Source organism: Peromyscus californicus, unplaced genomic scaffold (assembly GCF_007827085.1).
Source record: "Peromyscus californicus insignis strain IS unplaced genomic scaffold, ASM782708v3 Scaffold_8__1_contigs__length_139910024, whole genome shotgun sequence".
In the NCBI taxonomy this organism is placed as follows: domain Eukaryota; kingdom Metazoa; phylum Chordata; class Mammalia; order Rodentia; family Cricetidae; genus Peromyscus; species Peromyscus californicus.
The window spans coordinates 52,552,216-52,576,141 of record NW_026294606.1 but is presented as its reverse complement, the minus strand read 5'-3'; the positions used below and the strand labels follow the sequence as shown (position 1 = coordinate 52,576,141).

The window sequence follows — 23,926 nt, the reverse complement described above, 5'->3', positions numbered from 1 at the left end:
ACCATAGCAACTTATAATTAAACCAAACAACCATATTTAAGTAATCAAAACTACATTTTTACTGGAGGTTTATTTTGGATAAAATGGTTAAAGTTACAATGATACATTGTACTGAAGGTCTAGAAAATACATAAGAGAGTCAGGCCCTCAGAAAGGCTGGTAGTCTTCTGCCTACAAATCCCAATGGGGATGCTTTCTTCACAAAAAATAGTTACTTTGGATGACAAAGCAAAGTTTTTTTTCTTCACCAAAAGCAGCCTACTTATACCAATAAATGTTTACCTTTCTTTCTTTTCTGGGGGAGGGGGGAGGGGGTGGTGGTGGTGGTTTTGAGACAAGGTTTCTATTAGAGCTGGCTGTCCTCGAACTCATAGATCCACCTGCCCCTGCCTCCCAAGGGCTGGGATTAAAGGCACACACCACCACCACCCGGCTACCGATAAATCTTTGAGTCCTGCAGATGTGAAACAATCACATCATTAAGAACAGAATGTTCTCAGTGGTGGTGCACACCTTTAATCCCAGCACTCAGGAGGCAGAGGCAGGTGGATCTCTGCGAGTTCGAGGCCAGCCTGGGCTACAAAGCGAGTTCCAGGACAGACTCCAAAGCTATACAGAGAAACCCTATGGGGGGGGGGGGACCAGCATGCTCTGTATTTAGACATTTGTATTGTGCAGTGACAAGGACACCGCACACCTAATCAGGTTTACCAGTCTTCAGCAAAGCAACAAGTATCATTAAGTCATTTTCACTGTTTCTCTTTTCAGTTAATAGATGGTGGTTCCAAACTGTATAAAGCACACCATACTATACCCAGAAATAAACAGCAAGAGTCCAGCCAAAGCACTCCAACTCAAGAGGACACTATCTCCTGTCCTTTTTGCCAGCTTTCCTCTTCCCAGAGAGTAGGTGCTTGGGCTTCATATCAAACACATGCCTATCTGCTTCCCCTTTCTTCCCCAAGCGATTCATCTTCTTCTGGGCTTTCTTCATCATAGTCTTGGCTTTCTTCACCATCTATACAGGAGAACACACATTAATGAAAACCACATTTCTATCCTGCATTGTAATTACCCGAGAAACGTTTTTAAGAGCACAGATACAAACTATAAGACCCTGTTGAGTCTCAGTCACTGTTTTCTCTCAGACCACCATACTATCTGCAGAAATTCAATGACTATCTGAATATACTGAGGGCCTTTTAGAGTTAGATTGCAGAGTATCTGCTCAAATGTTCAGAGTAACACACTGAAACTCAGCAGAGTACCCACCGCCACATTTGACTCCTAACTGTCAAAGCCAGTATTAAAACCTGCAGTTCAGCAGTGCACACTTGTAATCCCTGCTGAAGATGAAGCTGGGGAAGAACTGTGAGTCTGAACTACATAGCAAGCTCCCGGCCAACAGGGGAAACACACTAACTAACACTTTCTAGACTTCCAGATGGAGAGGACACATGAAAAAGAAAAATTCAGCCTTTCACTGAGTAAGCAGTCTACCAGTTTACATAGGTTTTATCTTATATTTGAATTTTCAAAATGCTAAAATTTAAAATAAAATTGTTTTTCATTGAAAATAAAGTTTTCTTCAAAAAGAAATTTCAGTGAAAATTTAAACACCTATTGTACCTTTGCAAAAGATGTTACAAATAATAACATACTGATCCAGGCTACCACCTTGAGGGGAAAAGTTCTAATATCGTACACAAGATTATCTGGTAATGAACCAAGTTTCCCCTGGACTACTTCCTCACAGGGAAATGGAGGCCTCTTCCTCAGGGGCCACCTCTTCCTCACAGGGGAAATGGAGGCCTCTTCCTCAGGGCCACATCCTAGTAGTTTCCAAACCACTGGGACCTAAGCTCAGCCTATGCATACTTTATCAGATCACATTTCTGTCCATTCTCCAGAGTAAGGGTTTCAGAATGGATCCAGAGGATCCAACTGCTCCCTGGCCCAAGTTCCTCTCCATAGGACTCCCACAAACTGGAGGATGGGACGAACAGCTAAGCTCTTACCCACAACCCTGCTCCTCCAGACAACTGCTGGTGTTTGCTGGAGGCTTTGTACAGTAAACACCCTGAAGGTTCTTATTTTCTTCTGTCCTATATCAAAGAAACTAACCTTAACATCCCGAAGACCAGAAACATCACGTGGAGTTCGAGAGCAACTCCGACTCCGGGCTATAGAAGAGGGTGGAACAGACTCTTCTCGTTTCCTTTTCCTAGTGACACTCCGAGATCTTCTCGCCTGGACTGCGTAGTGGGCCTGAAACACACAAACAGCAAACTCAGCAACAACCAAAATTACTCCTTCAACAAGAAGAGAAGACAGTTAAGGTCTTAAGAACCATTATCACGCAAGGCAAAGAATTTGGAATGTCTATCGAGATTTACTGGCACAGGGTCTGGTTTGAAGCAGAGGGTTAAGGGTCAAAGGCATCGCCACACTGCTATTGTCCCTCCTGGGGAGGTTTCAGGAATGTCCAGCTCAGTACCCATGCTGTTGGTAAATCAGATGGTGCTTTTGAGCCGTGGCTCTTGCACCTTCCACCTGAGGATGAGCAGGGATTGTCTGTGTGTTAATGTTCTCTACTGGTTAACACCAATCATGTATGATAATAACAATACTTTTGGTTCACAATTTATATCGTGTATGTCAAGGTTTTTAACACCCTCCCTTCCCCTCACCCCAAATAGTCTAAGTTTATGTACATTATGTGCATACTATGATAGTCACATAATAAAATCACCTAGTGACAGATTTCTGAGAACATATCGACATCGTTAAGCAACCCTGACTGTATGCAGGGTATTGTAGCACATGCCTGACTACCAACATTGGAGAACTAGAGATGAGGAAATACTAAGTTTGAAGCTAGGTTGGGCTACATAGTAAGACAATGTCTCAAAACAAAAGCGCACAAACCATATCTGAAACCTTGCTGCCCCTCCACAGACTTACATTATCTTTATCATCCATGTCAACGCCAAGACTACGCATCTCATTCTCCAAGTCTGCCCGTTGAACCTGAAGTGGGGGGTCAGGGAGGGGGGAAGATAACTTATTATAAATAAAATGCCTGGTAATATTTAATTTTGAAAGAAAAAGGGGAAAAATACACAGATAATACTGTGATACAGACAGATAAGAAGGTAGGTAGACACCTGTTCTGTCCACAGTTCCTGGATCCTAATGCTCATAAACTTTATCATTTCCTCGGGACTAGAACAGAAAGGACTAGCACATTTGGCCTTTAGTCCTTGGTTCTAAGAGCTGCCTGAGGTAAAGGAGTATTTGTTAATTATGGTACTTCAGGCCATACAGTCAGTCAGTCCATCTCCCTTTCTCTCTCTGTTTCTGTCATCTTCTGCTCCTCTTTCACATGTTCCCTTTTCTTCCCAAGGAATGGTAGGCTCTAACAATTAGGTCTACATGTAAGTACATGCTACAGTATCACACCATTCATTATGTGTAAGATACTACATATGCTAGAATACTTCTTTTTTCAAGGCAGGTGACACAACTGAAGAATGAACTCTAGCCTTCCCCTGCCTCTGTCTGGGAGCTGGCCAGCTTTGTCTACCTTGTGGCAGTATATTCTTCAGACTGTTTCAGAGGAGCAGGGAAACAGCACAGCAAGGCCAGAAGAGGCCAAACAGACAGGTGCAGTCTGCTAGCACATCTCTAGAGCACATCCCATGTGTGCTTATCCAATCAAGTTTTAATAACAAACTAAAGGAACAGAGTTTGGAGGGATACCGATGATTTCCACTCTTACAGCAAAGTTAGAAAGAACTGAACCATGTGCTAGGAGGGCAGCATCCCCAGCTCCTGGAAGTGTGACAGTTCCTTCAGAGTGCCGCCTCTTGACCTTCATCATCTTTTCAAATATACTTTATACTGAATTGGCAAATGCAATCAGCAAAGGTTGTGTGTTTCCCCATTTTGTGAAGTACTCTAGCAAATAAATCAAACTCAAAGAGAGGGTCACAGGAATCATACTCTAGCTGGAAAGCCAAGTTCTGGAGGCCCTGACTTATGACTGATGTTTTAAGTGGGACTACTCTGGTGGAGAGAAACTATTAGCTTCTCAGCTTTGATGTTACCTCCAGGTAGACGGTGTGAGAAGTGAATTAAATTGGGGAACACCCAGCAGTGTCTGCTGCAGGACTGAAACTGCTTGACAATGGAGATTTCTCCCACTCACTCACACTCTGGGATCAAATAAAGCATCCACACTGTCAGCATACCGGGAGAAAACCTGAGTTTGCTCTTGCCCTGGATCTTTCAAGGATACCTTTTACAATCATCTATACACACTGTAAAAATGCCTTTTTCCAACTGGGATGACATTTGTTTCTGAACAGTTCAGTTAAATCTCATGAAAACTAACAGTGCACTTGCTATGTAGAAGCCATGGCAAGGCCGTTAGGACCCTGGGAGTAAGAGAATGGCTGCATAGGATAGAGAAGGTACTAAAGTTCAGTGATCAGAGTCTCTCCTCAGAGACCACTGAGGACTACCAGGAGAAAAACAAACACATCTGCAACTATTGGCAGCCATACAATCACATGAAAACAGCATTTTCAAAACCAGGAATGACCATTGTGGCACCAACAGTGCCAAATTCCATTCCTTCCTCCCCCTACCCCCAATTATAGTTTAGCTTCCCAGAACCTTGTCTCTTTTGGGAACCTGCCACTCCCTTATCTGAACTTTTAGGGAGGCTACGGCCACAGGGGTAGTCAAGTGATATGAGACTGTCATCCAGACAAAAGCATAAGTAAGAGACAATGACATCCCAATATGAAGCCAAGAAGTGGGAAGAATCTTGATGTCTTCTGATCCATTCACACCTACAGAGTGGTTTTCCCTATCCTCACCAGTAACAGGGACTGATAAACTGCCTTATGGATTTAGGAATCTTAATCAATAGAGAACTTAAATAATATAAAAATGTTGGCACTGGGCATGGTGGCACACAACTATAATCCTGGCACTTATGGAGCATAAATCAGGAGTTCCTTGGCCACATAGCAAGTTTAAGGCTAGCCTGGACAACATGAGACCCTACTTAAAAATTATGCCTTTAATCCCAGCACTTAAGAGGCAGAGGCAGGCAGATCTCTGTGAGTTCAAAGGCAGTCTGGTCTACAAATCAAGTTCCAGGACAATCAGGGCTACACAGAGAAAACTTGTGTGTGTGTTGGGGGGAGGGGGTAAATTAACTAACATCTTGTAACTTCAACAAGTTTAGTTTTAACTTGTATAACTGCATCAATGACTCAGTTTGTAACAGGGACTGACCTGGAGTTGCAATTCATAGAGAAAAGATGCAACAGTCAGAATACAGCAGCTCAAAGCAAAGAATCTTGTAAATCAGTATACTTGAGTCCCTCAAAGTATGCCACCTGACATCCCCAAGTAGTGGAAGCCTGTCTCTAGTGGTGGTTCACACAGGATCCAGCATGAGAGCTCAGGCCTGCCTCTGCAATGCTTAAGACTAACCTTCTTAGCAGTTCGGGGCATCCTGGGTCCCTGTGTGTTCTTTTCCTTGGACTGTAGAATTTTCAACTTCTTCTTTTCTCTAATTTGTTTGGCCAGCTGTCGGATTTCCATCATTTCCTCATCTTCACTTTCAGAGTCGCTGTCATACTCCCCAGCAGCCGTTCTTAGCTCTTCTTCCTTTTCTAACTCTTCCAATTTCTTTAAAAAGAATCATAAAATTAACAAAGAAAAACTTGCTGGGCGGTGGTGGCGCACGCCTTTAATCCCAGCACTCGGGAGGCAGAGGCAGGCGGATCTTTGTGAGTTCGAGGCCAGCCTGGTCTACAGAGCCAGATCCAGGAACGGCGCAAAGCTACACAGAGAAACCCTGTCTCGAAAAACAAAAACAAAAAACTTGCAAGGAAGTAAGTGTAGCAACATATCTATAGGAATCATGTTTCCTTAAGTCTCTGAAAATATGACAATGGTGTGTCATGATAGAGTCACAACTGGGCCCCACTTGTGCACAGCTAATCTCACAGGAATAGGGACATATGAAGGGCACAGAGAGCACGAACACTGCATGCCCTATTCGCTGCCAATTCTGTTTTGTCTTTAAAGAAACAAATGCAGGGACCCCTTCCCTCATTCCCCAGGGTTCCCAGCAGACTCATGAAAGAAATTTGTACCAATTCCCATTCATCCTCTCAAATAACATCCTGAACACAGCCACACTATTTACAAAATAAGACAAAATGAAGTTTTAAATACATATATGGGTTTGAGGACGTAGCTATGTGGCAAAGCCCTGGCCTAACAAGCACAAGACCACACACACACACACTCTCACTCACCACTCAATCAATCAATCAATCAATCAATGATGAGATGAATGTGTAAACAATGACATGCAGTGAAAAAGCAAGTAAGGGGTAAGTACCAAGGATAGGACAGCTCTCTAGGGAGAATGTATCTAAGAAAGGGCAGGACCCACTGACATGAAACCCCTCTTTCAGAAGGATCTAAACATAAAGGGGTCAGTGAGACACAGAATCTGGAAATCAGAGTTCACATCCCAATTTTCTTGGGAAAGCAATGTCACTTGCTGGACTAGCAGGAGGAGGTCTGAGAATACTCAAAAAATGTCTACAACAGTTACAGAAAGGAGACTGAGCCAGTGACAGATCTCCACAGTATAGTACCAATACAAGCCAAAATGACACAGCCCATTACAGATCAGTGAGAAAGGCCTGGGCATCACTAGGACTACACAGGGCAAAGGAAGAACAGAGTCATCTAAATGGAGGAGTGATGGCTCCAGGCAATCATAGAACAGGGTGGAAGATGCCTCAGGGCATAGAACAAGAAGAGAACGAAGGGGAAAGAGGTGAAGTTGGGGGAGAGTAATTAAAATGTGATGCAGACCTTCATGATAGCAGGATCGATATAATCAGCAACATTATGGCCTTCCCAGATCTCTGGTATCTTATCATATTTCTCGGATGAATTCATTAAGTCCCAGTATTCTAAGGTTGGAAAAAAAAAAGTGGTGTTTATGGTAGTTTCTAGTATCTTCAAGTACTGTGCAACCAAAATGATTATTCTAGATGCCAGGTAAAACCACTTTACAAAGGTAAACAGAACAGTTGTGTCCAACACTGCCTAAGTTATTACTAACAAGATCAACACTGACCAACATCTGTATGCCCAATCTTCAAATACTACAAAAATAATCCCATCATATGAAATAACAGAAAATAATACAGAAAACATTTTACACAGCTCTGTATATCTGTAACTTTTAATCTTCAAAAAATTAAAAACTTATAAACCAACAAATTCACTAGAAGACTTTCATTCCCCAAACTTTTTTTTCCTGAAACACTTTTCAGACAACTGACATTTCAAAACGCCTTACTTACTCTGAAGATCCAAAATATAATCATCTCCCATTTCCAGCTCAAGATCTCGTTCCTGCAGAGAAAACCCCCAAAAGTTTATTATTACGTCCCCAAATGCTTTGCTACCTCCTTGCCAATAAAAAGCCCCTGACCCTTTGTATCTACAATGAACAGGAGGGCTGCTTTTGCCCACCTGGTGGTTTATGTGTCTCATGCACTCTGTTCACGGTGATACAACTGAAGAGCTTTATGAGATTGAAGAGTATGTTAAGGATTCCCCACTCTGTCCACGAACCTTACAGGGCCAAACTCTGAGCACACTCAGTTGAGTCTATTGCATCAAGCCTCCTTCATGTGACTAAAGCCCTTAGGCCCGCTACATTCCCGACCCCTAATGCTGCCTTTTCTGCTGCACAGGCAAGTCTTTGCCACACTCCACAAGAAACCCAGACAAAGAGGTATAGTAACCTACCCTCTTCTTCCTGGGCTCTGCAATCTCCATTCTTTTCCTGCGGGCCACCACTCCTTCTGGGATGAAAGGGGGTCTCTCCTAAGAACACATTATTGAATGTATGTGAAATGTCTTCCAGAATATGAGAGGAACGTAAAAGAAACCAAAAACTAAAAATAAAGGCAGTCTACAGGGAAACACAAAACCACGCAAACCAATGGAAACAAAGTGCGTTCTAGGGAGTAAGTTTCAGGGACAGAGTGGGTCTGAAAGGAGACGAGACAACCCTCAAAACTGATTCCACAGTCTATTAGGCAAAAATCCAAAGTATTCAGAAAAGTATGTAAGAAAGACAAGAGAACAGTAGATCAATCAATGAACATGAAACAATCATAAATCCAAGTATGTTTAGAATCCAATGGCATTAAATTCACTGATTAGTTGAGACCAATGACTACCCCATGAAACCAGGCCCACAAGTGGTAAACCATACCTCCCTCAGAACAAAATAAATTCAGCATACACAAACCTTCTACCCAGAAGAGAAATCAAAGCAAAAACAAAACCATGAAAATATAGAGGAAAATGGTATTTTAAAGTATTTTAGGAGTGAACATAATCTGTTCTCTATACAACTCAAAAAACCTAACAACTATGAAAGTATTTTATGTAAGGTGTAGCTTTTTTTTTTTTTTTTTTGGTTTTTCGAGACAGGGTTTCTCTGTGTAGCTTTGCGCCTTTCCTGGAGCTCGCTCTGTAGACCAGGCTGGCCTTGAACTCACAGAGATCTGCCTGGCTCTGCCTCCCAAGTGCTGGGGTTAAAGGCGTGCACCACTGCCCCCAGCAAGGTGTAGCTTTTTTGAGATGTTTTTTTAAAAAAAAGAAAAAAGAGGGACTGGAGAGATGGTTCAGCACTTAAGAGCACTTGTTGCTCCTGCAGACCTGAGTTCAGTTCCCAGCACTCACTCATGTGGCAGCTCACCACTGTATCTAACTCCAGTTCCAGGGGATCCAATGCCCTCTTTTGGCCTCCATAGACACCAGGACACAAAATGTACATACTTACAAAGCAGGAAAGACATTCATACACACAATAGAAAAATAAAACTATTAAAAAAAAGTGACAAAGATTAAAAAAAAAGAAAAAAAGAAAAACTTTAGAAACTTATATCCCAAAATACAGATTTATGTATAGTAACACATGGATAAAGATGCAGGCTGCTTATAATGCCAATAAAATAAAAATGTAAAACAAATACTTCCATTGGCTAAATTTAAAAAAGGTGTGTGTGTGTGTGTGTGTGGGAGGGGAGTTATATCTAAGCCACTTCTAAGGGACAAACAAAATGGTTCCTAGCAACAGCCTGACAGGAAGAAGCAGGGTGCACAGAGCTCTTCTTTAGTTTGGTCTTTCTCTCATGCACATGTGACTACCATGAATGGAAAACTGACACCACTATGTGAAGTCCATTTGTATCCATGTTTAACAAGTGGCAACACCAGGACATGTGGCAAGCACCCACTGACCAAGCACAGCAACACAGTCACTGGACCTCAAAGGCTCCTGCAAAGGGCCACCTTACCTTATCATCTCTCTTGTTTGGCACAGCTAAATGCAATCTGTTCAGAACCTCATTCACTTTATTTCCTTTCATTTTCGTTTCTACTCGATGAGCCAAAAGCCTATCACAAGCCTGAGAAAGTACAAAACCACGGCAGAGTCACAAAACCATTCTACACCAGGCCCCCTTCACGCATAACAAGGGAGAATCAAGTGCCCCATTCATTGACAGGTTGACAACTGGGTATGGAACTTCCTCCATACCGACTTCAGCAGGTAACTATGCCACCTCTTTCTGGGCTGAGGGCCAACCCAAGACTGAATGCTGAAGCAGCTCAGTGTCCTTAAGCCCCTCTTCCTCACAAAAATCAAATGGTCCCCCAGACATTTCTAGCAATTTCAACAACTAATCCTATTCAAGGAAATGTCAGTAATTCCTAAAAAAAATAAAATAAAATAAAATAAAAAATAAAAAAATAAAAAGGGTTGCCCACCACACTGATTTGTCTAAAACAAAAACTCTGCCATCTGAGTTAAGGAAGCACTAACCTCTGTTTTAACCTGAATGACACCTTCCTCAGTCAGGGTGCTGGTCTCAATGACAGGGAATCCTTCAGCCTGCAAGTCCATAAATATTTTCTAGGAATAAAAAAGAAACATGCATTGTTGTTTTCCAGTTTCCCAGAGAACAAACTACTGTTTTGCAAATGGAAGTTATTTGTTCAACAGCCATGATTTGTTTTTAACCCCTAAAGAACAAACAGCTGTAAATTAATTTTTCCAATAATATTTCTACAATTGAAAATAAATAAATAAAAGATAAATAAATAAGCAAACTCCTACAGGATCAAACCGGATCAGAGTCACACAAACCTGAAACCCTACAGAACATTCTACAAGCTCTCCCCTCCCATCTCACTCCCAGTACTAGAGATTGAACTCAGCTGTAAGCTGCCACTGACCTACATCCCTAGCCCCAAGATGTAAATTTTCAGAGAAAAAAAAATGCAAGAAAGAGAAAGACCAAATTTTGTTGTTCTGTTTTTCAAAAAGCAGGGACCTGATTTATAGCCAAGGCTGGCCTGGAACACAATATATAATACAAGGTGGCTTCTGTCCCAGCCTCCATCTGTAGAATTGATGTATATCTCTATATGCAGAAAAGAAAAACTTTTTCAAAAGATGTTTTCAATGCTATTTCTTATTTTAAAGTTTCTGCCAAATGAGCCCAAGAGAACTCTTTAGGAAATATAAAAATTGTTTATTAATCTATCATTCTATGAATCACTAAAACTCTAAAAAAGGGACTTGGTATGTCCTCCAACAAATGCCATGTTTACAACTACAAACACCTCCCTAGTTTAGAGGCAGGGGATCAACTCCCAATAGACATTAAAGCTTCCCATGAACAAGGTCAACTTCTGTTAACAAGGGACTAAAGCATGGTTTCGGACAAAGCCAGGGTCTGAGCACAAATTCTGTCATTTAGCAACAAATGACCCAGTACATAATGTAGTCACTGAGCCTCTCTGTGCATGTGATAACTGTCAATTGTCACTACTATGTGAAAAGGACTGATAAGTACAAGGACAGGCTCTACAATACAAGTGTTAAGCAAGCTGTAGATTTTTTTTTTTTTTTTTTGGTTTTTCAAGACAGGGTTTCTCTGTGTAGCTTTGCGCCTTTTCCTGGAACTCACTTGGTAGCCCAGGCTGGCCTCGAACTCACAGAGATCCGCCTGGCTCTGCCTCCCGAGTGCTGGGATTAAAGGCGTGCGCCACCACCGCCCGGCAAGCTGTAGATTTTTTAAAACACCATCTATTTCCTAATTCATGTAGTATGAACAACTGAAGATGTAGGCATTACCTTTACTAGAAAATAAGCCAGGGACCAGAAAAATGACCTAAGGTGATGTCCGTTTTCTATTAGACAGCTGGCAAGTAATCAATTATCCAGACAACTGGGCCTCAGAAGGGTGACTCACTTTCCTACTGCACTGCTGGTGAGTAACAAAGCTGGATGTGAGGCTGACCCCAAAGCCTGAGCACCTGACCAGTTTGTTTCACTTCTCAAGTCTTCCTTGTGCTACCCACTCTCCTTCTCCACTCTTCAGTGCCTTTTAGACTGACAAATTGAAATTACTTAAAAGATATAAGGGTTGTTTGTTTTTGTAAGACAAACTGATTCTGACATCAGGGGCAGATAATTAGTAACTTAAAGAATGCAGGGTCTTGACAGCTAATCTTACCGCTTGGGATGTACAGACGGGAGGATCAAGAGTTCAAGGCCATCCTGACTTGTCTTTAAATAAAAAAATCGCCAAACAAAACCAAAATATGCTGTGTTCTGCCCTAAGTAGACAATTTAAGACAAGCCAATCCTTACTATCTATAAAATACCCCAATAGAAGAGTTGTTATTATCTATAAAATAATCCAATAGAAGAGTCCTTATCATCTATAAAATATCCCAATAGAAGACTCCTTACCATCTATAAAATATCCCAATAGAAGACTCCTTACCATCTATAAAATATCCCAATAGAAGACTCCTTACCATCTATAAAATATCCCAATAGAAGAGATCTTACTATCTATAAAATACCCCAATAGAAGAGACTTTACTATCTATAAAATACTCCAATAGAGGAGTCCTTAGTATCTATAAAATACCCTAATATTACAAAAGATAGAGCCAGATAGCATTTTCCATTCTAGTGTATTGGTTTTCAGAAAGCCAGCGTGTACCAGCCACCTGTGCAAACTCATACTGCTGCCATACCCCAGGGGTTTAGACCAGGGATCTGTGTGCCCAAGAATATTAATTTTTGACAAGCTACCAGGTAAACATCAAGAGAGCTTCTAGTCAGGGACCACAGTGAGAACACTGCAAGAGTACAAGTCTCTCAGAGCATTTATCCTGAAAACTATCTACTAAAAGGGTTAAATTATTTAAAAAATTATGCCTACCAACACTGCCTGCTTCGTGGATAATGTTGGCAGACATTCTTTTGAGAGCTTACAGATTCTTGTCCTCTTTCACTCACTTGTCCAACTTAATCACAGACTCCTTTACATAATAAAGTAAGCCATAGTCACACCATTTCTAAAGAGAAACTTCTGGGAAATGCTTCCCTAGATCACCTGATACCCTAAGGCCTGGGAAAGATAAAAGAACACATCAAGGCACCTGACTTCCTCTTGGGTACCAACTTAAAAGCAGTCCTTTCCTAGGTAACCACATTTCCCAATGGTTCAGTGTAGCAAACGCCCCAAAACACAAGTGTTTCCACAGACTGAAGACGAAGAAGGAATCAGGAAACTGTTTTTCAGGTTTACTGTCCTGCCACTAAACACTAAGGGCCATCTTAGTTTCTAGAATAAAAAACTCGTCTAGAAGTACTAAAATTCCTTCTAAATGAACATGAGGAGTCAAAACTGTTTTTTTAAAAAGTATATATATTTAATATACCCAAGTGATTTACCTGATCTTCTTCAGAAAGCTCAGCTATTCTCTTCACATCACATTTGTTTGCTACAACAATAAGAGGCTAGCAAAGAAGAAAAGAAATTATTACTCTCACACTACACAATAACGTAGTCCCCACTCCTTGCCCATCCATGCCTTTGCTTTGTGCAATTTCAGTTACCCAGGCTGAGATCAACTACTACTGCTGGAAAATACAAAGTGGAAAGTTCTATTAATAAACAATTTATAAATTTAAATTGTGACCATCCTGAGTAGTGCAATGAAACCTTTTGTCTTAGTGCTGCATTCCACCCAGAACACAAATCATCCTTTTGTCTGGCTTATTCACTGTGTATGCTACCAGGAAACCAGCCACTTGGTTTATGTCAGTTATCACATCAACTGTCACAGTACTGTTTGTGGTCAAGTAACATAGAACATTCAGTACCATCCATGGTTTCAGGTGTTCACAGTGGTCTTAGAACCCATTACCTATGAGTAAGTAGGCACTGGTGTGTAAATTAAAGTATTAGTTACCACACTTACCTTGTTGATAAACAGAGGTCTGATATTCTGGAAGAGTTCTAATTGCTCCTTCAACCCATGTCCACACTGCTCAGACAAATCCATCACATACAGAACTGCAGCTCGAAGGTGGGCCAGGGCTGTGATAGCCTGCATTTCAATGGTGTTCCGATCCTCCAAAGGATGATCCAAAATCCCTGGGGTATCTACAACCTAACAACCAGGCTTCATTACCCAAAGTACCCTCACTCAAAAATGTCTTGTCTGATCCCAGAGCCATTCTCTTACATCCAAACCAGTTCTAGCAAAACTAGTAAATAAAATATGAGATCAGAAACTGCCCACGATAAAATAAACAAAGAAAGGAGGAAAAAGTACATAATTCTTTATAAAACCAAAACCAAATCCAGGAGTCTGGTATGGTGACTCACAGCTGTAATCCTAGCACCAAGGAAGTGGAATCAGGACTGACATGAGTTTAAGGCTAGAATGACCTACACAGTGAGGCCAGTCTGGCTAGAATGAGACCCCGTCTCAAAAGGACAGATACAGGGATCTAAAGAAACCTGTAGAGCCCATTAAAGAGATACTGGCCTTGGGAGAAATGAGCCCTCTTTTCACACAGCCATCAAAACCCAGGAAAACTGGAATAAATGACCAACTCTCCCAATTCCCAAGACTTGGCTTCTTCATCATTTATAAAATTAGATTTGGTTGTAAACTAGACTGTTCCATGCTTTTCAATAGTAAATGCCACTTCTAGTGAGTGATTAAAATAACACAGAGTATTTTATTCATTGGAGGCATCATTAAAGAAATCACCCCTGCAGAAGTACTGCAGAAATCCATACTGTCAGCTTTCTCTGTTACATAAACGTGATCTGTTATTATGCTTCTCCAAACCTCGGGCCAGTTCTCTTTATCATGATGGAGAGATCTCAAGTTCTTGGTGAGACCAGAGAAACCATTCCCCACCTAAGAATTGTCCTGAGAGGACACTGCTTACCACTGGCTGTATACTAGGTGCACTATGGGAGGAGATATGCTACAGCTCTTTAGAAATCATCAAATTCTATTAAACCAAAACCCAGGATGTTTGTTCTCTTTGCAGATCAAACTTACCTGCCAGCGCAGATACTTATAGTCCATGTGCCCAACAAACAGAGATTTGGTGGTAAATGCATAGGGCTGAACATCCACGTCTGCTCTTGTTACCTTGAAGAAGACAAAAATGATACTTTCACAGTCACCAGAGTTCCATACCACAATTTCCCCCAAACAATCTAAGCATGGCACCCACACTTTATCAAGACTAATTTTAGCCAAACACAACACTGCTCAAGTCATAGCTACATAGGCTACTGATGCAGGAAGATAATAGGCTCAAAGTCAGTCTGGACAACTTGGAAAGACTATCTCAAAATTAAAAGGCTAGAGAATAGCAGCTGGAGGGAGAGCACTGTCTTGTACATGTGAGGCCCTGGGTTCAGCACGCACGCACGCGCACACACACACGCACGCGCACACACACACACGCACTCGTCCCTTTTTAGTAGAAAATAAAATCCCAAGGACTGTACATGAGTAAACTGCACAGGACAGATATTATCTGCTTTGGCAAATGCCTGGCTCTTCCCTTACACCAGAGTCCTACCAGCCACTCTCTATTCTCCAAGGTTCAATATGCAGCTCATGTCACTCAGGAACTGAAATTTTCATCGTGCTGAATTAGTTTAAACCACAATTCAAAATGCCGCATGTGGCCAGAGGCTACTGTATCATCCCCCAGAGCAAAAACAATCACAGCAAATTCAGAGCAAGCCAACAAGCATTTGAAACTTCAATTAGAACCCCCAAGAACATTGTTTACTACCAAGTCAGGGCAACTTGTGGGCAAAAATAAAACCTACTGGGCCAGCAAGGTGGCTCAGTAGGTAAAGGTGCCTGCCACCAAGCCTGATGACCTGAGTTCAATTTCCAGGACCTATATAGTAGAGAGAGAGAACCAACTCCTGCAAGTTGTTCTCTGGCCATCACACACACAAACTCACACACGAACACACGCACAAAGTTTAAGGCAAAAATGTTCTGGAATTAGGCGAGTCCTAGTATGTCCAGAAGCAGCAAATGACTTTTACTTAAATGTCACACCAGAGCTTAAAAATTCTTTTCAGATAAAGAGAGACACAGCCCAGGCAAGGAGCCCATACCTAATAATCCCTGCACTCTGGAGACAGAGGCAAGATAGCAGGTTCAAGGTCAGCCTGGGCTACATAACATGACTGTCTCAGAAAGAAAAAAATAAATAAATAAGAGAGGGATCAGAAAATCTATTACAATGGACACACAGTTCACATGAAGGCTGACACAATCACCAAGGTAACAAATCACCCATGTAGCTTTAGGCTGGGAAACTCCAGCTCAGTGAGTGTCACCAGGCATAAGGGCATTCCCAGAACGAGCTGACACAATACTATCAGGAAAACCTCTCTATCAGTTAACAGGGCACACAAGAATCAAAATGAACTGTCCCGGCAATCACTACATACATCTAGGTTCCTACAATGAGTTAAACCTCCTGAAAGGAATTTGGATGTGCTTCCACCTCAGGACCTAGTGAAGACAAGGGCAATCTTTACTAATGACTAGTTAGATGATTTCCCAAGCCCATCCTAAATCCAACAAAGGGAATGCAGTAGTACTTTGACCTAAGTTTAATCAGATAGCTGCTTTATAATAAAAAAAACACACCTACCTTATTGATGAAGCTGGATTTCCCAACATTTGGATACCCACACAAAAGCAGAGTCCTTGTATTTGGGTCAATGGTTGGCAAGCGGGATAAATGTTGACGTACTATAAAGAGTTTAAATGAAAAATTAAGAATTTAAGATTGGCTTGAAATTTTACTTTCTACTTAGTCATACTCCAGGCTCCTGGTTACTTTAATAAACTAAGATGGTACAAATTCTTCACCCTAGCTTTTTTTTAGGGTGACAGGAGCACACTGGTGGTTGAACCTAGGGCCTTATCATGCTAGGGAAGAGCTGTATCACTGAGCTACACCCCCAACCCTACTCTTTATTTTGAGGCCAAGTCTCACTTAGGCAGGCTCTGCCTTCACTCTAGCGCGGGCAGGCCTTGAATTTGCACTCCTACCTGAGCCTCCTGAGCAGCTGGATTACACTTTTCTAATTGCAAAAATGATGGAGAAAATGAGGGGTAAGGAATAACTGGAGAAACTAACAGCATATACAAGTATAAACAAGAGTATTTCCAAATATGGCTACACCAAGAATCAGGTGTTTAACCTACCAATCTGCATTTTGGTTGCTCTAAGCTGAAGTGAGACTAAGAACCATGCTTGGGAAAGATGATTACTGACATTTGGCTACAGTGTATTCTGAAGCATGCATGCTGTGACATGAACTAGTTCCACTTAGTTACCTCACCTGCAACACCAGCACAGCTCTAGCATGGCGCCCACTAGGCTATCCTGAGACTCTCACAGATCTGTAGGAAACACTTTCAAAGAACCTTGATGAATCATTTCAGGGAAGAAGAAAAATGCCAATCAAAATGATTGTAGGGCTAGGGGTGTAGCACAAGGCCCAACTTCCAGCTCTAACTCAGAAATTATCCTATTAAATAAAGTGTTTTTAGGTATATGTTTTACTTACTAAATACTAAAAATATGCATTTCCCAAAGCTCCAAAAAAATTAAAATGAAAAAAAAAAAAGTTAAGTATAAGTCCCAAACAAAAGAACATTGTAAAACCCATTTCTGCTTATATATAACAAGTACCTTGTTCCAAATACTCCAAACTCTGCCTCTGTCTCTTGATAATAGTACACATTCGCCCAAGGGCAGCACGCTTCAGCTGCTTGCAGCGGTACAGAGAATCACCATATTTCATAAGCCGCACATAATCTTTAGCAACACTTAGAAAAAGAGAAAATATCTAAGGTTTTTTTGTATTTTTTATAATAACTTATAAGATACTATAGTAAGAAAATACCTTACTTGTCCACCAAATTTTTGGCAATATTTATTTGACCTAGAGCCAACTTGTAATGATCCTTGTCATAGAGAATATTCATCAAGTCAGCATAAAATGGATGGATATCCTATAATGAAAAAGTGAAATATACAACGTCACCGTGGTGCAGTAGTTTCTTAGCCTTATGCAACGAACAGTAGAGAATTATCTCCCTTTCCTCTACCCTGCAGCTGGGATCCTCAGTCCCTCTCCTTGCCAATAACCCTGTCAAATTACTCCTCTAAGGAAACAGAAGCTCTCCCCAGGGACGGAGCTATAGCAATCACTTGTAGTCACCCCAACCTCCATCCTAGGGCAGTGTCAGAACTACTTAGAACAACACACACACTCACACACACCTAAGGAACTTAGTTAATGCTGGCAGGGAGGGAGATTTCACCTTTTCTTTTCACTTGAACATGCTTCACCAGAATTTTATGAGCTCAAGTTCACTAATAACTTCCCAACTGCCAATTCTCTCTTCTTGCCTGATGGTCCCTCTGCCTACAGGATGCACTCTCTTCAATTCTCTCAGTGTCCCTGCAGACACCTTATTTCCTAACTCAGCTTTCTCTCTTTGATGTGACACACTATGTATTTTATGTTTGTTTTTGACAGTCACATTATGCATCCCAGGCTGGTGAAGAACTCAAGATCCTCTATCTACTGTGACACCAAGCTCGCTGAGGGTAGAGCCTTTACTACTGCTCTATCCCTAGTGCTTGGAATTGTGCTTGCCATATAATATGTTCAATAACTTACAATTCTGAAAACTGTATCCACCTGAGAACAATTTCAGAGTAGCAGGTGAGATTGTTACTAGGCAGTAATAATAGAACAGGCAAGCAGATGATTTCTTCCATCTCTCACGTATAAAAAATAATGAATAAGATAATGTAAAAAGAACCACAAAAACTTAACTACTTTAAAATGCACTATTTACTAAAATTGAGTGTTGCCTAATATCAAGTCAGTTTAGATCATTTCATTCTTTTTTTCTAACCCTCAGGTTCTTTCTAGTACTTGACCTTTCCCAAGCAATGAATGGTGTCTGCTCTTCCATTTCTGAAGCCGAATAAACAAGTGACAGCAGTCAACTGCAGAGAAGTGGGTTCAGCTTTGTTTAAAGCTTTCTGTGCTATCCCTTGTCAGCAAAGGAAACGGTCAGTGTTGAACCAACCATCGTCCATGAAGTACCAAGCTCATAAACTCTGGTACCTTTGGCCACTGACTCTGATGAACCCAGAGGAAAAGGAGGCCTCAGAACAGGGAAGGGTGGAGTTTGGACAAGCCACAGGCCACCCAAGAATCCTGGACTTCAGAATATGCAACCAACAGCTTTCATCTAAGCTAATATTGGCACTGGCAAGCCCAGACACTTGCTACAAACAAAGCCTGGGAAGATAGCTTTGGGAAGAACACTGAAGATTCGAGAAAAAAAAAAAAAACCTCAATTCCAAAACTAGTGTTGTCATTGAATGCTAAGTAACTGACAAATTAAGTATTTCATTTCTCCCCTGACAAAAGAATATATCAAACTGGCTTAACATTGATTCTCTAAAGGCTTACATTTATATAACCATATATATCACTTACATCCAATTTGGGGAAATCTGTCAAAATCTGTGACAGTCTGTCATGGTAATTCTGTTGAGTATATTTGACTTTTCTCATATAAAAATGTCGAATTCGATGAATTTGATAATGTTTATGAATAACTGTTGGAGTCTTTCGTTGAGTCTTGGATAATGTCAGGTCAATAAAGTCCTATGATTAAAGAAAATAAGATACAATTCAAATATGTGCTTTCTATCCATTTGTTTATAACTGTCTTAATCCAGTACTACATGTGTAAACTACAAAATTTACTTTCCTAACTCATCTTTATAGTTTCTGGCCTTTAAGAAAACTTGCGGGGCTGGGGATTTAGCTCAGTGGTAGAACGCTTGCCTAGCAAGCGCAAGGCCCTGGGTTTGGTCCTCAGCTCCAGAAAAAAAAAAAAGACAAAAAAGAAAACTTGCTAGCCACCATCAAGAGCAAGAAGGCTGGGAGACTCTCCACATTCCTCAAGCATGCCTGAGTGAAAGGGCCAGTGCTGGTGGTGTCCACTGGTGTCAGAAGCCTTACTTTAATTACACCCTCACTCAGCCCCTATACCAAGTATGCCACCATGATTAACCAGGCCACACCTTACAACTACCCAGCAACTGTTCCAAAAAATGGAAACACTTGACATGCCCAGCCACCCCCAGGACCCTCACTTGGAATGGCTGAAAATCCTGTGAATAATCTCAACTGATGGAAGAGGCCCCGCCCCTGTTGCCACTCTAATAAAAATGGGGGGGGGGCAACTTGTTAAATGATTGTAAGATATATTTTACCCCGTGCTTTTTTAAAATGCTATTTTAATTTTCAAATTCCTACGAAAACTCAAAAATAAATCAGAAAAATTCTCCCCAAAAAAGAGCAAGTCTTTCAATTTTAAGGACTTTGTAGCTTTAATTTCAAGGGGATATAAAATGAAAAAAATTAAAACCCGTCATCTAAAATGTCCTATGTATATAAGGAAATTATTTGAGGAGTTGAGATTTTTGTATTTATTCCTCAGTAGGGGTAGGAGGAGACCCTGCTTTTCTATGCTTATGTCTCCCCAGTCACTCATATACCATATAAAGCTATTTTACTTTCCCTTGATCACTTCCATTAATTCAACAACATCAATTATTTCCTATAATAAAGGATAAAATGGATACAACGCTGAAGATAAAATCGTGAACAAAAACCAGGATCTAGTGATAGGGAAAAACCCACAAGCAAACAGGCAATCACAATGCAGTCTGTCAAGGATTATGAAGAACATGGATAACTGCCCCTCCTCTGCTCTGCTCCTTCCCATGGTCCTCACATCTTTAAGGAGACGGTTCAAAAGATGCCTACTGAAAAGCTTACCCAGAATGGCCCATTTATCACTATATTCTTACACTGTCCTAAATCTTTGGTACTTATGGGGAGTTTGTATTCAGGGATCCTCCCATTTCCAACAAAACAGATATTGAGTTCAATGTAGAAAATGGTACAGATCTTGTGTGGAAGAATCCACATACATCTGTCATATATTTTAAACAGCTGTAACTATACGTAGGAAATGTTTTTAAAAATCTGCAGGGGGGAGGAGAGAGGGAGAGAGAGAAAGAAAAAATAAAGGAAGGAAGAACAAAGTCTGTGTACATTAAATACAGATGCAACTTTCAAATAGTGTTTTTGATCTGCAGTTGTTTGAATGTGGATTTGGAACTCACAAACACAGAGGGCCAATTGTAATATGTCACACATTTCTCTATCATACTGTGTGTATAAATGTACTTATTTATTCCTTTAGAAAATGATTCTTGGCCAGGTGTGGTGGTGGCACACGCCTTTAATCCCAGCACTCGGGAGGCAGAGGCAGGCGGATCTCTGTGAATTCGAGGCCAGCCTGGTCTACAGAGCAAGATCCAGGAAAGGAGCAAAGCTACACAGAGAAACCCTGTCTTGAAAAACCAAAAAAAGAAAGAAAAAAAAAAAGAAAGAAAATGATGCTTAAGCATATTATTTTCTTACGCATATCTATATAGACAGTACCTAGCACATACTTTTACAAAAGTATCCCATACTCTTCAGATTGAATTTTTATTTCCAACCACCAAAGCATTACCATCACTCATTTTCTACAAATACACAAATTCATTTGCTTTCTAGAAACAGACCTCAGTCAGGGCAATAGAGAGACATGCTGTACTAACATGTTAAAAAAAAAAAATTCTTCACTCAGTTAATTATATTAACAAAGTTCATTTGATCCAATGAACTCTATTTCCAGTGAGACAAAAAGTGTACAAATTCCTTCAATATGCACTTGAGAGTTATTTAGGACAATCTTGAGGTCTAAAACACAAGATGTGATTCCTAAATACAGTTTCTTTCCAAATATTACAAACTAGTGAGAAAAGTACCAGAATGGTTATCAGAAAGAGGAAAGGAGAAATAACAGAGACATGTAAGGAAAAGAACTCTGTATGTCACTAGTGAAAAATATGTTTTTTTTTGTCTTTGAGATAAGGTTTCCCTAGATCTACCTGCCTCTACCTCCCTAGTGCTGGGATTAAAGGTATTCACCACCATGCCCACTAGAAAATACTAGCTCTTTACAGAAGTTTTCAAAACACTCTCATTCAGAAAGAGGAATACTGAAAATACCCACACTGCTGTAAATTTAACGATAGTGACAGCAGTTCCTTCTCTGAATTTATCCTGCAATTCAATGTCCAGGGCTTGCCAAAGAAACGCGTGTATCCCCGTAGGTTCTTTAGCCTAGCTAATACTCGACACTTTAGGAGATGTATCTTGCTACGTTTCACAAATCTGGCCTGGCTACATTTACCCTGGCATGCTTAAAACCAACTGCATTTCCCAGGTCCAACGACAAATGACAACTATCCACAAATTTTTAGACTGTGATGGTAATGAATGACGTTTTACTTAAAGAAGGAGATGCTCCGTTGAACTTAGAATCGACGCTCACCACTGAGCACCTCAGGCTTCCTGCCTTGCTCCTCAATGCGGCCACCACCCAGACAATTTGTCACATCGGCAGGCCATACAAGAATCACAGGCTCAGGAGGAGTCCTGGGGTCTAAGAGGAGGGACTCTAGGTTTGGAGGACCCACGGATACGAGGAGAGGGATTTGGATTCAGAGCCTGGGCCTGATCTCTGAGGATCCCGAAGACAAGCCTAGCAAGTGGAACCCGGCCGGGAGCCGAGTGGGTCTACCGTGTCCTCCCTCTCCTACTCGCGCGGATACAGGGCTGGACCTTCCATGGCGACTTGTCAGGGAAAAGGGAGATAAGCACGAACGACCTCTGTCACCCCTACCTTGGCAGACGGCACCACCGTAATCTTCTTGAAGTTGTAGTGCGCCATGCCGGCAGTGGAACGCACGAGGAAACCTGGAGACGCGGCGGACCGGACTTCCGTTGTCGGGGGTGGGCGGGATTTCCGCCATTCTGAGTGACAGAACTTTAGCCGCCGAGCTCAAGCGTTGCGTCACTTCCTGAATATGGGGGTGGGGCGGGCATTCGCCAAGGCGCGCTCCTAGTCCAGACAGCGCCCTCGCTCGGCCGGGAGGTTCACCGCCGAGAGATGACGAGCCCGGTGAGCCACGGAAGAGGTCGGAGGGATTTGAGTGATGGGGGAGTTAAATCCTAGCGGGGTGTGGGAGAGACTCCAGACTGGCCACCTTGGGGGTCTTTGGAAAGACTCCCTTCACTCTAAAGGCTGTTCGCCACCTCATGGGACGCCGCGGTCAGGGAGAGTGACAGAGTAGCGGGAAGACGCGGCGCTGGGCACCTTCATCGCTTGGTGTCCCCTCGGCAACACGTGCTGTCGCCTGGGTCTGTGGAAAGTTGACACGGGGCCTCTGTTGGTGGTAGAGACTGTATCTTTCCAGGTGTCCCGAGCTCCCTCTCCCGACCTTGCAGCCTCCATTTGGCCTGGGCAAGTGAAGAAACCCTGCCCAGCACTGCTACCCTGAACAAGATCAGGCTCAAGACAGAGACACAAAGTCCAACCCGAAGAGATCCACAGTAGATTGAAGCCAACCTTCTCTCCTTCGTTTTCACTGTCAGTGAAATTTAAGCCACCTATTTCTTTGGATCCTTGGGATCCCGTCTGGCTCAATCCATCTAACTCTTGCCCCCTGATTACCCTTAACTATATGACCCTTTCTCAGGTTATCGCCATCTCCTTCAAATCCTCCTGTCTGTTCCTATGACATCCTTCATTCTGGTATTTAATGTCTAGAATCCAGTCTTCTTTGCTAACTTATCTCCCTGCTGTTTCTCCCTAACCAGATACTCCTCAAGGTTCTTCCTCTTCGATGTCTCTTTTCCCTAATGGTGGCTTTACAGCCTCCATATGGACTACTTTGATGATACAGTTTCTTTCAGCCTTTTCAGCCTGGTTTCTTTTTCTATTCCAATCTGACATTTTTCAGTCAGAAGTGGAATTTCTACACTATGTGATTCCAGATATGTCAAATCAGGCATATCTGAAAATCAAAAACATTTACTTTCTGCTTGTCTAAGTTAAGTACAGCCCTCTGTGCTGTTAGAAAAAACAGCCTCACATCCTGACTCCCACCAGGGTCCAGAACAAGATTGAATACAGAGTCAAGAACAAGGCTGCCCAGGACTAAAAGACCTTGAAACAAGATAGTAGGTGAGGCCTCTGGGACAAAGGTGAGGTCATAAATCAGTGATCCCACTGATGATAAATCCTAGGAACAGGAGCAGAGAAGGAAAATTATGGGATAAGGCAAAAGAGCTGCAAGTTGTTCCTCCCATACAGTGGGTTAGCAGACTCTAGGATGCACCTGGGAGACCCAGCCCTCAGAGCCCAACTCAAGTAGGAGAAAGTGAGTAAGGGTGGAGACAAGCTGGACAGTTAATGTAAT

At 41.8% G+C, this 23,926-nt stretch overlaps 1 protein-coding gene and 1 pseudogene across 1 annotated transcript; one reads left to right on the top strand and one right to left on the bottom strand.

The window, feature by feature from the left end:
* Positions 1–51: 51 nt before the first annotated feature.
* Gtpbp4 (GTP binding protein 4) lies at positions 52–22,467 on the bottom strand. The gene is made up of 17 exons (XM_052728485.1): positions 22,348–22,467; positions 19,032–19,202; positions 17,420–17,523; positions 17,201–17,337; positions 16,151–16,251; positions 14,518–14,610; positions 13,417–13,608; positions 12,887–12,952; positions 9,953–10,042; positions 9,426–9,536; positions 7,864–7,941; positions 7,413–7,464; positions 6,916–7,016; positions 5,512–5,709; positions 2,965–3,030; positions 2,125–2,268; positions 52–1,018 (listed from the first exon to the last, which is right to left on the bottom strand). Exons 1-17 carry the CDS (start codon positions 22,393–22,395, stop codon positions 866–868), a joined length of 1,905 nt encoding a protein of 634 aa, XP_052584445.1. The 5' UTR covers positions 22,396–22,467; the 3' UTR covers positions 52–865.
* On the top strand, positions 19,283–19,720 carry LOC128103658 (NADH dehydrogenase [ubiquinone] 1 alpha subcomplex subunit 3-like; annotated as a pseudogene).
* Positions 22,468–23,926: the final 1,459 nt, after the last annotated feature.

Coding starts and splice junctions, on each gene's coding strand:
- Gtpbp4 (XM_052728485.1), bottom strand. CDS start 22,395: ATGGCGCACTACAACTTCAAGAAGATTACGGTGGTGCCGTCTGCCAAG. Junction 17,338..17,419: donor GCCAAAAATTTGGTGGACAA/GTAAGGTATTTT, acceptor TCTTTTTCTAAG/TGTTGCTAAAGATTATGTGC. Junction 7,017..7,412: donor TTATATTTTGGATCTTCAGA/GTAAGTAAGGCG, acceptor TTCCAACCTTAG/AATACTGGGACTTAATGAAT.